This window comes from Hoplias malabaricus, chromosome 9 (assembly GCF_029633855.1).
Source record: "Hoplias malabaricus isolate fHopMal1 chromosome 9, fHopMal1.hap1, whole genome shotgun sequence".
NCBI lineage: Eukaryota > Metazoa > Chordata > Actinopteri > Characiformes > Erythrinidae > Hoplias > Hoplias malabaricus.
Window position 1 is genome coordinate 23,074,622 of NC_089808.1, and position 12,869 is coordinate 23,087,490.

The 12,869-nt window shown below is 41.5% G+C and overlaps 1 protein-coding gene across 1 annotated transcript; it reads left to right on the forward strand.

Moving 5' to 3' along the window:
- Positions 1 to 5,861: 5,861 nt before the first annotated feature.
- Positions 5,862 to 8,721, forward strand: chst2a (carbohydrate (N-acetylglucosamine-6-O) sulfotransferase 2a). Its single transcript, XM_066681542.1, has 2 exons — positions 5,862 to 6,079; positions 6,261 to 8,721. Exon 2 carries the CDS (start codon positions 6,322 to 6,324, stop codon positions 7,699 to 7,701), a length of 1,380 nt encoding a protein of 459 aa, XP_066537639.1. The 5' UTR covers positions 5,862 to 6,079; positions 6,261 to 6,321; the 3' UTR covers positions 7,702 to 8,721.
- Positions 8,722 to 12,869: the final 4,148 nt, after the last annotated feature.

The window sequence follows — 12,869 nt, forward strand, 5'->3', positions numbered from 1 at the left end:
GATAGAATAAAAAATAAGTGTAGGATCATGATTCTAGTTGATGTTCTAATTCTTTATACATTGAATTCTTTATTACACCATTGTTGTGGCAGTTTTCTACCAACTTTTCATTTTACTTTTATCAACAGACAGAGCAACATTTTCACCCATGAATATTTAGATTCCCTTTGTGTGTACAGCTCTACATTTACTTGTATAGACTGACCTCTCTTCTCTACAGAGGTCAGTGAGTGTTAGTGGGCATATGTTCACCAGAGCAGAGCAACATGAGAGCTCCATATGGCACTATACACAAAACAATAAGAACAATGCTACCCTCCCAAAAGACTGCACTTACTTGGACTGGCTAACCCTAGCAAGTCCAGTCCAGGGAGCCTGAATATATAAATGAGTGAATTCAGCTACTTTAAGGTGTGTTTACAGAGATTAAATTGTGCATAAAACTAACTTAGCAGCTTACGATCATCATACTCAATGCCAAAGTTTGGCTGGAGGGGTGTAAAACAACCAGCATTGATTGCTTTTTCTATTGTGATTTAATTATCCAACTGTTAACATGGATGAATGCCATCAAATCTTCATAGCAATTAGTAGGAGGGGGTCAAAATGCCCTCAAGGCCTTGTTGTTTACATTGAGGTCATTGTAAAACCTAGCCTGCTAGTCCTGTGTCTCCAGTATCATCAGACCACAAGTCAACAAGGGAACGTCATTCACGCTCCCAAACTCTCACTGCAGAGCGAGACATGGTCTCCATAGAAATGCTAATACTGTAATACTCTTACCCAACCAGCTGAGTCACTGGATCAAACCCTTAAAGGAGCTGCAGTAGAAGTCTTACCACTCTCGGTCTCTTGGCCTCCTGTTTGACATGGAAGCTAGGCAACAGTCGCCATGTCCCACAGCCGCCTTGGGAATAGCATAATGCCTGTGCTCTTTGGATTCAGCTCTTCTCCAGGCTCAGAAAGCAAGGCTTCCTCTCAAAGGAAGCTCGGAAGAAAGAGCGAGGAGCCAGACGGGCCACTTCAAAGGCCCCCCCACGCTTCGCAGATACCCAATCCAGCGCTGGTGCGCTTCTTTAAGAGAGCACAGGCTTTGAATCTCCGTCTGCATTATTGATAGCTCTGAAAAGAGGATCGGTTTCCACTGAGACCTTCAATGGAGCAGGATGTAGCTAAAGTGCCCTCCACAATTCTATCATTCACCTGCGGGCCCTCCGGCTTTAGCAACTAGTTTTGATTGACAGGTTCATCCATATGGGAACGCCTCGTCATAGAGGTCACCTGAGTGGTCTGTGACAAGGTCAATGAGGGCCTTTCCAAACACATTTATCAGCGTTGAGTTACTCAGAAGCCTCAATAACTAAATATAATATCACATTTCACGTTTCATTTTAGTATTCCTTTCCTTTTGGGGAGATTTGCTATCAGTTTTCAAAAGAAACCTGCAGCTAGCCACATCTCCAAAGTTTTGTCTTAGATGTTGGTTGCACTTTATGCTTCCCACGATCCAGTCAAATCCCAAACACATTCAAGGCTTTTGAGTAGATAAATTCTGCTCAGAAAACATCAGTGGATGTGTCTTCTTTTGAGTCTTTCTCCTTTTTCGTTTTCACACTAGACATTTGCAGTTCAATTACAAACTGTAGTCCATCTGTTGCACTGCATACTTTTTGCCCCCTTTCTCTCTGTTCTTCAACGCTTCAGACCCCCACACACAGGTGCGATGTGGGTAGTAGATCATTCTCAGTGCTGCAGTGACACTGACGTGATGGTGGTGTGTTAGTGTGTTTTGTGGATAGTGGTGTGTTAGTGTGTTTTGTGTTACGAGTGGATCAGACACAGCAGTGCTGCTGGAGTTGTTAAACCCCTCAGAACTGAGAATAGTCCACCAACCAAAAAACATCCAGCCGACAGTGTCCTGTGTCACTGATGAAGGACTAGTACCGACAGAAAACACAATACCACACCAGTGTTTTGGATCAAATCATTGTCCGACAGAATAACATTTTCATTTTTTGTAGATAATCAGTGTGTGTGAGTGTTTTTTAAACACTGCTCTTCTTTTTTATGCATGTGGAATATCTCATCTCCTCAGAAACATTTCCTGGCCACGGCATAGCTTACACTTAATGCTTTTCTTGGCCATGAGTTAAAGAAACCATTCGGTTCATTTCTCCATTTTAAGCCACACTAGGTAAAATCTTATTTTATTTTATTTTAACGTTAAACTTATATAGTGCCTTTCTAGAAACCCCAAGGACGCTTTACATTCGACACAACATTCAATCCACGCACACACACTGGCGAGAAGCAGCAGCCTAATGCTCTTGGACTCCCCCTAGAGTTGCAGAGTGTAATTCACATTAATCAAGGAGGAAGGGAATTGTTCCTACCCTTCTCAAAAAGTTACATAGTACAGTTATTGCATGGCCATACCTGGAGTATTAACAAGAGAGGCTCTATTCTCCCGTTTACAGGTCAGTGGAGCATTACAGGGATTTTGAAGCTGTACTTTTAAAGTAAAAATACTACATAGTGTTCCTTTAATCTTTTATTTTTGTCTTACTGGGATTCTGTGAAGCTGCTTTGTTACAATGTCAGTTGTAAAAAGCGCTATACAAATAAATTTGATTTGATTGATCTGTTTTGACTCAATCAGTTGAATGGTGGAACACTGCTGCATGGATTTAATGGCATTCCACCTTGAGAGTGTAGATGTCAGAGGATTGGTTTTTGAACCCCCAAACCCCACTCCAGCTCATCCCAAGCGTATGGCATGATGCTTGTTGCTCAGCCCAATACTGGTGCTGTACACCCCTATAGCTGACATTTGGCACAGACCATGGTGACTTTAAGCTCATGTGCAGCTACTCTAGAGAGTCCCATATCATTTCAGCATTTTCTATAGAGGTCATAAAATCTGTAAAGTCAACAGAAAGGACGCCTCACCTATGATGGTGCCGCTGGGTCTCCTGGTCCAAGAGAAGGGCCAGATTCTAGGGCACAGGTCACTCTCCATCATAGGGGTTCACTAAGAAACAACAGGGCCACGGAAATGAAGGCTACGACATTCTCTCCTGTCTCCCACCTCAGTGCTCAGTGCCAAAAAAAAAACAGAAAACAGAAAGCCAGGAAGCGCAGAGAGACTGTAACTACCTCATGTGTCACACAAACACACTCTTGTCCAAGAGCTGGAAGCCAGGAGTGTGACCAGCTCAAACTTTGGCACATGGCTCCTGTCCAGCCTAATGCAGAGCTAAAACGGAGAGAGTATGAACATAATCCTTTGCTGGATGTGAATCAGGTCTTTCTTCTGTGAACATGCCTCTCTGACATGTTGGAATAGTCACGTTTATCGTCTGAGAAATGTCTTATCCACAGATGGGACTAACAGGGGAAGTTCAAGTTTATATCTGAATTATCTGAGTGTTTTAGTGTGACATGCTTCCATGTGGATGGACTGTCCTAAGCAGAGTTTAAATTATAAAGTGACATTTGGAGGGGCAAACTTTTTTTCTAAGGTGCAAGCATTCAGTTCAGGGTCGCGGTGGGTCCGGAGCCTGTCCGGAATCACTGGGCCCAAGGCGTGAACACACCCTAGAGGGGGCGTCAGTCCTTCACAGAGTGACACACACTCACACATCCACTGACATACTCACATTATGCATAACGGTCCTTGCATATTATACGTTTATAATTTACTTAATGTACTAGATCTCCCTAAGTTTCTAACCTTTGTGTCATCTGTTGGATTTCTCATTGTTTTTGCATTTTTCATTTATTGCAATATAAATAAATAAATTGTTCATATTTATGGCATTAATAGATTGTTGATAATAAATTGTTGAAGTCACACAATACTGAAATAGTATTTTATGCAGTTCTGAGTTTCTAAACTCGTTCTATGTTGTCTTTTTGTGTTCCAATTTAATCCCATTTAAAATATTTAAGAGTTTAATGAAAGTGAATATACGATGTACAGTTTGAAGCCAGTTTGAACCATTTCTATTTGTCCATTCATTAAGAAGCATTGACCCAGATGGTGCATTCACATTCTGTCTGTATATTTGAAAAACTCAAAGAAAGAAACAATGAAGATACAAGGTTCTCTTGCATTTGGAAACACTTGTGTTTCCATTGTGTAAGTTCCCTGGTGAAGAGTCTGTTCAATGGCTGGGTTTATGTTGTAGACATTATGACGTCTGGTTCCTATCGGAAACACTGTTGAGAAGTTACTCTAAATCAAAGGGATTCAGTCATTCATTGTCTTTAACCGCTTATCCGGTTCAGGGTTGTGGTGGGTCCGGACCCTACCCGAAATCACTGGACGCAAGTCAGGCACACTCCCTGTGTGGCACACACTACCAATGTGTGTTTTTGGACCATGGGAGGAAACTCGAGCACCAGGAAGAAACCCACACAGACACAGGGAGAACACACCAAACTCCTCACAGACAGTCACCCGGAGGAAACCCATGCCAACACAGAGAAAACACACCACACTCTTCACAGACAGTCACCCGGAGGAAACCCACGCCAACACAGAGAAAACACACCAAACTCCTCACAGACAGTCACTCGGAGGAAACCCACACAGACATGGGGAGAATACACTATACCCCTCACAGTAATCAGGGGCGGGACCTGAACCAACAAAATCAAGGTCTCTGGAGCTGTGAGACTGCGACACTACCTGCTGCCCGGCACAAAGGTATTCATCTTTTTTCTTTTTCTTTTTTTTTTTTTATCATTTTAACACGTTAATTATATGGAACATTTTGAAATGTATTATTCCTCTATAAGGTGAATACATATGCATTACTTATTTAGAGTCTTCACAAAGGAATTCACACTTTCTCTCTCACTCTATATATCACTATCACGTTGTGTCTAGGCCAAACCTGTTTACATACTCACTTTGTGGGGACCATCAGCTGGTTCCCACAACGTAAATTATTAAGGTAATTATTAAGGTGATTATAAGGTGAAGACGTGTTTGAAGGTTGGGTTAGGGTTAAGGTTAGAGATAAGCTAATATGAAAATTGAAATGTTAGTGTTAAAGCGCCAGAAAATGAATTTAGTCTATGTAATGTCCCCACAATTCACAGAAACAAGATCGTGTGTGTATGTGTATGTAAAGTGGGAGTGCAGGACTCATGAATGAACACAAGAGGACGCTGTTGGACAAGGAAAAACCACACTGACCGCCTCTCATGCCTGAAACAGATACACTGCATATCCGACGTACTCATCCAACATGTCTCCTAAAGGTAAACAGAGTTCAGAACACAACCCTGTGGACAGTTTCAGAAAATCACTCAGACACTGACAATCCATCTACCGACATGTGTGTTTGGACTGTGGGAGGAAAACGTATTACCTGGAGGAAACCCACACAGACACAGGGAGAACACACCACACTCTCCATAGTCACTGACTTGAAGAGAGGACTCTCAAGCCCCTGGAGTTATGTAACCTGTAGCCCGACCGTGTTCCATTTAACGAAATATAATTTAGTTTTCATGTCCAATTTATTTAATACATTTTATATGTTTTCTTACTTAATCATATTTTGTAATGTATATATTATATATTTAATATAGATTTCTGTGTTGTTTATTAGTTATTTATCAATTATAAAGAACTAAAAAAAACAATTAGTTTAGCTCTTATAAATATCACTACACCTGACAGATCACTCCCTTCACACTGACGGAGACGAGTTTGTTGGACGTGCCATGAGCCAGTCAGATTGCAGTGACTCGACGGCTTCGCTGGTTCAACCAATCAGCGCTGAGAGAGGCGGTGCCTGCGAGGGTATTTGTGTCTGTACGTTGTGATTGTGTCAATGTGAGAAACGGAGCTGAAAAGCAGCGTCACGGAGCTCTGCTTTACTCCTCCGGCTTTCTGCTGGCGTTTATTTATTTGTCCTGACCGTCGACAACAGCGCCGTTTTAGCTCGGCCTGACGTTTCGGCGCGAAGGCTTATTGTTTTGCTGCTGAGGTGATGCTGTCAAGTGTGGGATGCTCTCCTCAGCCTCGGGATTTTGAAGACTGAATTCATGAGAAGTCTTTGTGGTGAGAGCTTTTAAACACTGTGTTGCTCTTTACTCTCAGATTATTCAACATATTTGCCTTGTTTACGTTGTCTAGAGGGGTTTTGGGGTCTCCCTGCATCCTGAGGGCTTGGCCTGCACTACCAATACAGGCTCTATGTATCCCCTTGGATGATATATATCTCTCCTTTGCTATTATACAGCACTATCCCTTCTGCTACCCTTGCTGTCAAGGCTAAGACTCGTATGAACTCATCTGGCTAGATGAAAAACAAACCATACCAACTGAAGTTCACATCGCCATGGGAGAAGGACTCCGGGTTTGGAAGGCGTCCCAAGATGTACGTGCACAAACCTGCCAAGATCATCGCCAATCCTGCCGTAGTGATGAAGGTGCTTCGTCGCAAGAAGATCCTCATCTTCCTCACCTACTTTGTCCTCGTGGCTTTGACGATGCTCAACCTAATTAACTACAGGAGGACCAAAGAGCCCCAGCAGTGCAACCACCAAGTGTTGACCTCCAGGGTCCAGAGGAGACCGGACATTCGGTCCCTCCTGGATGAACCACCTATGAGGCCCAGGCAGCTAGTGTATGTGCTCACCACTTGGCGGTCGGGTTCCTCATTTTTCGGTGAACTGTTTAACCAGCACCCTGATGCTTTCTTCATCTACGAGCCCATGTGGCACATTTGGCAAAAGCTCTACCCAGGCGATGCCGTTGCACTCCAAGGTGCAGCCCGAGACATGCTGAACTCTCTGTTCAGGTGTGATCTGTCAGCTTACCAGATGTACAGCAACTACGGGCCCCAGAATTTGTCCACCTTACAGATCTTTGGCTCCATCTACAATAAAGTGACCTGCTCCTATCCCCTCTGCCCGGCCTACAGGAAAAACGTGGTGGGCATGGTGGATGAGAATATCTGTAAAAAGTGTCCGTACCGAAGCCTCCACCTACTGGAGCAGGAATGTCTGAAATATGACACTGTAGTGATCAAGGGGGTGCGCATTCTGGACATGAACATTCTCGCTCCCCTGATGAAGGACCCCAACCTCAATCTGAAAATCATCCATTTGGTCCGGGACCCCCGAGCCGTGGCAAACTCCAGGATCAATTCCAAACACGGGCTGATCCGGGAGAACATGCAAGTGATTCGCAGCCGGGACCCAAAATCTCAAATTTTTGATCAAAAAATGAACAAAAAGGACAGTGAAGACTACCACTCCCTCAGCACCATGGAGGTGGTATGCGAGTTCATGATGCACAATCTGAAAATCGCACTCGATCCCCCCACCTGGCTGAAGGGGAAATACATGACGGTGCGGTATGAGGACTTAGTGGAAAATCCCATCAAGTCCATGCGGAGCGTTTACAGTTTTGTTAACCTGACATCATCACATGACTTGGAAGGCTTTGCCTTGAACATGACCAGTGGGAACAAATCCACCTACGAGCCCTTCATGGTCTCATCCAGAAACGCCACCAAGGCAGCGAACGCTTGGAGAACTGTGCTCTCCTACCAACAGATCCAACAGGTGGAGGAATACTGTGGTCAAGCCATGTCGCTCCTCGGGTACTTGCCTGTTCGCTCGCCTATGGAGGCCAAAAACCTCTCAAAGTCTTTACTGACACAACCCAAAGTTTAAACACTTGTCACCATCAAAGACACTGGAAATGCAGCGTGGTTGGCGTGTCAGTTGAGCGACAGCCACATTTTTGAAGGCTTATGCCACTGGAGTACGCTGGACCAAAAAACTGGCAACACATTGTATGATGTCTCATTGACAATTCAGTGTGTGCCAAGATGTTAAAGGCTATTCCCATTCTATAAAATGCCAGATTCGGTTGTTAAGGTGTAAACAAAGTCATTTGGAATGGTTTGATGTGAAATGGTCCATAGTAGAAAACGTGACTCTGTGATCTGATCTACATTTGAGGGCCTAAAATTAGATTAGCATTTATTAGCTGTTCAAAATGACCAGTCAACCTAAAGTTGAAGAGTGTAAAACAGTGGTAAATCTGAAAGGATACCTTTTCTTTGGGGATTATTTTGCCTTAAAACTCTCTGCATGTACCTCTCTGCCAGGAATGGATATTTGAAAGAAATAGACGCCTGGTTCCCATCACCCTGACTATGCAGTATTTCAGGTCAAACAACTCTGGACACTGTTTACATGCTAATGATTGAATTATGCAAAATGTCTGTGGAATTTCCTCATTAATCCAGAACATATATTTGCCATTTGCTGACAATATGAGAATGAAGTTAGTGTAAACTAATTTGTTTATTTCTGTGATTTCTTTAATGGCATGGCTGTGTCTTTCAAAGCTAGGAGCCTGTATAATGGAGGCTGTCCGTCTATTCAGCCTTTATCCAGAGTATGAGTTTACATGCTGACAGATGGCATTTGGGTTGAAAGTTTTGTCTAATGAAACACAGCAGTAATTAGACTCTATCCTTCTGATCTAGACACGTGCAAAGTATTGTAAGGAACATTTTTGTGTATATCTTGTATTTAAGGGTTATTTCCGTTAGAAAAAAATATGAGGAGACTTGTGGGGTTTTTGATTTTTTTTTTTTTATTATTATTATTTTTTTTAACTGAAGAAGTGCCTTGTCCAAGGTGGTGGGTGAAAAATTGAGTCTTAAAATGTATTAGTTTCATGCCAAATTCCAATAAAATGAGGTCCAGAAGTTGCTTTCTGTGCAATGTTTTGGAAATATTTACAAACAGCAAAACCACATAAATTTGAATTACATCTCCCTGAAGGTTCTCATTGTTATTATTAGTTTTTAAAGGTTTGTTCCTGTAATATTACTCTGTGTCATACTGACATGTTTCTGCTTTGAGTGATCATTGCTTGCAAGTGCAGTATCTGACTAGAGGGACTTTCATTGTCATAATACGTCATTGTTATAGAAAAAGGGTTGATGAGTATATCTCAAAACTTCATGAGCTGGCCTCTACTTACTGAACACTGTCTACAGAGGTAGCTGTATATGTAGTCAGTGTTCCTGCACATGACTGGTATTTACTCCCCTTAGGTCATAATCACCCCAGAATTTACTCCTCCCAGCTCTAAATCACCTCAGAGTTTCTTCCCTCACCTCACAATCCCCAGAATTTACTCCCTTCCACTCAAAATCATCTGTATATTTACTCCCCTTAACTTACAATCACCTCAGCGTTTACCCCATAGCACTATCACCTCAGTTGACACCCCTTAATTCTCTGTGACCTCAGAGTCTAGCACATGTATTTTACTCCGGTGTTTTTAAAACACTATAAATCTAACTCCCTCTGGAGGAACAGGTAAGTACTGTGGTCAAATCCTGAAATAAAGAAAGGCAAGCGCTACTTGCTCCCCTTCAAGAGTTTCTCTCAGGTAATCTTCCCTCAGTACTGATGGGAAAAGCAACAGTAAAAAGCTATTTTCAAAATAAAAGCCTGACAAGGCTGACACAGCAACTATTTAAGCAACATATTTAAAATGTCAACTGAGACAGTCTACTTGTCAGGAGTGCTCTTCTTATGCACTAAAATGCTATGTAGTATGCTAGGTTTTGAGACAGACTCAAAATATCAGTAAAATTGCCACCAATTTATGTCTGTTTTTATATTTATTTTATTATTATTATTTTGTGTTTTTTAATTTGACGTCAGCTTAACAATCTTATGTGTGCTTGTGGTTTAGGGCGGTGGTCCAAATATGTCTTGGCACCTACTTCTAATATGTGAAGGAGTGACACAGTGCCATCCAGGACCTTAGAATAGAAGAGAATAGAATAGAAAGCCTTTATTGTCATTATACACAGCATACACAGTATACAATTGGAAGCTCCAGCAGTTGGAGTGGTGTTTGTTTCCAGACCTAATCTTCCAACACAGATACCTGATGTTGTGGTTGAATGCTATCGAATTTTCACAGCTCTGTTCCAACATCTAGTGTAAACCCTTCCCCCAGTGTAGGGTAAATCTACTGATTTATTCCCTTAATTTCAAGAGGAATGTTATAAGGGTGTGTGTGCAAATGTGCATAAAAAGGGCATATGGTGTTTTATTATAATTATTTTTATTATTATTATTAGCTTTTTATGTCAACAAATAATAATCTGTAAACAACAACAAAGACATCTACAGTAACTGCCACTGCATAATAACCATGACATCATCTTAATTAATTTTTTACCTGTTGCTTGAGTTTTCTTCATGTTTCTTCTTCAATGTTTTGCAAACATTTAATTAAAAAAAATCGGATTAAATTTTTTCATATACTTCTTTATATGGGACTACTTGACCATTCCACATTAAATGACTGTGAACTCCATACTCATTGTCCGCTGACCATACAGGTATGCCATCAGTTTAGCCATCAGTTGCTCTGCATACTTTGTTAACCCACATTCACCTTGTTTTTCAAAGGACAGGACCCACAGAGCAGGTGTGATGTGGTGGTGGATCATTCTCAGCGCTGCAGTGACACTGATGTGGTGGTGGTGTGTTAGTATGTGTTGTACTCATATGAGTGGATCAGACACTGCAGTGCTGCTGGAGTTTTTAATCCCTTCAGTGTCACTGCTGGACTGAGAATGCTGCATTTGCATGATACATGATACGTTAATGCAGGTCCTTCCAAAAGGGGTTCCATAAACCATGTACTACAGGATGTAGGTCCTGAAATAGTGGCTTCTACATCCAAGCATCAATCTATTATATTCATCTGTCACCTGCACATCTCCTTTTGTAATATTCAGTGTGTCATTGTGCTGCAGAAGCTGTAGTTTCAACATATGCACAGTGCATAACCTACGAAGCATAGAACCATTTGAGACACAAATGATGACTACAGCAGTTAGTGCACACGAACAGGCAAAAAAAACCCCAACAATATGAAATCTATGAAACCTACAAAGCATAGAACCATTTGAGACACAAATGATGACTACAGCAGTTAGTGCACACGAACAGGCAAAAAAAAAAAACAACAATATGAAATCTGTTCTGACAGTTCACATTCATGTTGCATGCCCCGAAATTAGATGCATAGCCTGAAAAAAAGAAAAAAATCTATCTAGGGCCACACAAGATAAAGACTCAAATAGAGACTCAAATCTGATTAGAAAAAAATTGAAATATGGGATTTGAAATGAATCAGATCTGTGTCACATTAAGGCATAAAATCTGATTTGAGTCACTTCAGCATGGTAATGTGAACACACTATAAAAAGCATTCATATTTCATTCAAGGCCTAACAATTAAAGGCTAAGCACCACTTAATGAACCTCCATGCATATTTCACATTCTTTTAGTTACTGACATATATAAGTATGAATTAAAATGAAAATAGCAGCTTAATTTGCTTTAAAAATGACAATTTTATTAAATTGACGGAAAAACCCGAGCTCGCTACGGAAATTCTTGAACGCAACCGTGATGTCACTGGTGGACAACAGCTGAACAACGCCGTTATGTGTGCCGAGTGTTATGACAGTATCTAGCTAGCTAAATTCATTCATTCATTCATTCATTATCTGTAACCGCTTATCCAATTCAGGGTCGCGGTGGTCCAGAGCCTACCTGGAATCATTGGGTGCAAGGCGGGAATACACCCTGGAGGGGGCCCCAGTCCTTCAGCTAGCTAAATAACCAACATTATTAATGACAATAGCCTAGCAATAAGCTAAACTCAAATTTAGAGTTACCGTTATTCTTGTAAATGTGATCGAAGTCGAACTCGAATTCATCCGACACTATAAACCTCCGTAATGCAGCCGAGTATAATCTGAGCCACCGAGTTTAGCAAGACAAGCTAATGTTAACTAACACCAACTAAAACAGGCGGAGTAAATGTACTTACCCTGTTTACCTCCATGTTACAGAGGCTCTTGAACACCTTTCGTTGGTTTCCTTACATGCCCATATTGTTGGAAAAGCGCCAGTGAAATGAGCTACAGATAACGGAGTGAGCGGATGATCCTTTCCAAAGTGCCCGTTTAAAGTTGACAAATTTAGTCCATTTTCTGGATATTTTGGGATCTTTGGGCCATTTGTGCACAGATATCCCACTGTACATTGAATCATTGCAGCCAAAAACAACACACCTTTTCATCATTTTGCATTAAATTAAGTGCAACTTCTGGAGTTGTTGTCCACCATCTACGTCACAGACAAGACGCCTATTAGAGTTTCCAAATCAACGGTCTTTTAAACCTTATTTCTTGAATTAGTAAGAAATAACATGTTTTCTGACTATCAATAAACACAAGTTAGGAACTCAAATTCCACTGTATTTATTTGTTTGACACTTTCATATAGCTGGTGCTTAGCCTTTAAAAGAGCAGTCAGCCATTTTACCCTGAATGAACCAGTATGCTACATGGACTTGGTCCCTCATACAGGGACAGTGGTGTTGGATGTAAACATCGATATCTGTGTAATAACTAGTTGTTTTTACATGGAAGTGATCCATGTAGTTCGGATGGGGGGGGCACACCTGTGTATTGTCTGCATGAAAACTCGCATTAATTCACTGTGAATTTTCCAGTACATTCCCAGGTTTATTCATGCAATGGCTCCCTCGAACATTACGCTGTCTTTATGTCATGGATTCAGTATTTCCCAAACTGTTTACAGTATTTTGGATCTATATTTTGAGCTGCTAACCCTCAGACATCCTTAGTTTTCCATTAAAAAACCCTGCCCAGTGGCCTTTGGGCCAGTCTCTGCTTTCTATGGACAGAAACCCATTAAAGTAAAGAGAAAGGAGGTGGTCCTGAGGGACAGTCTGGACTCGGCAGCTCTGAGAGTTGGT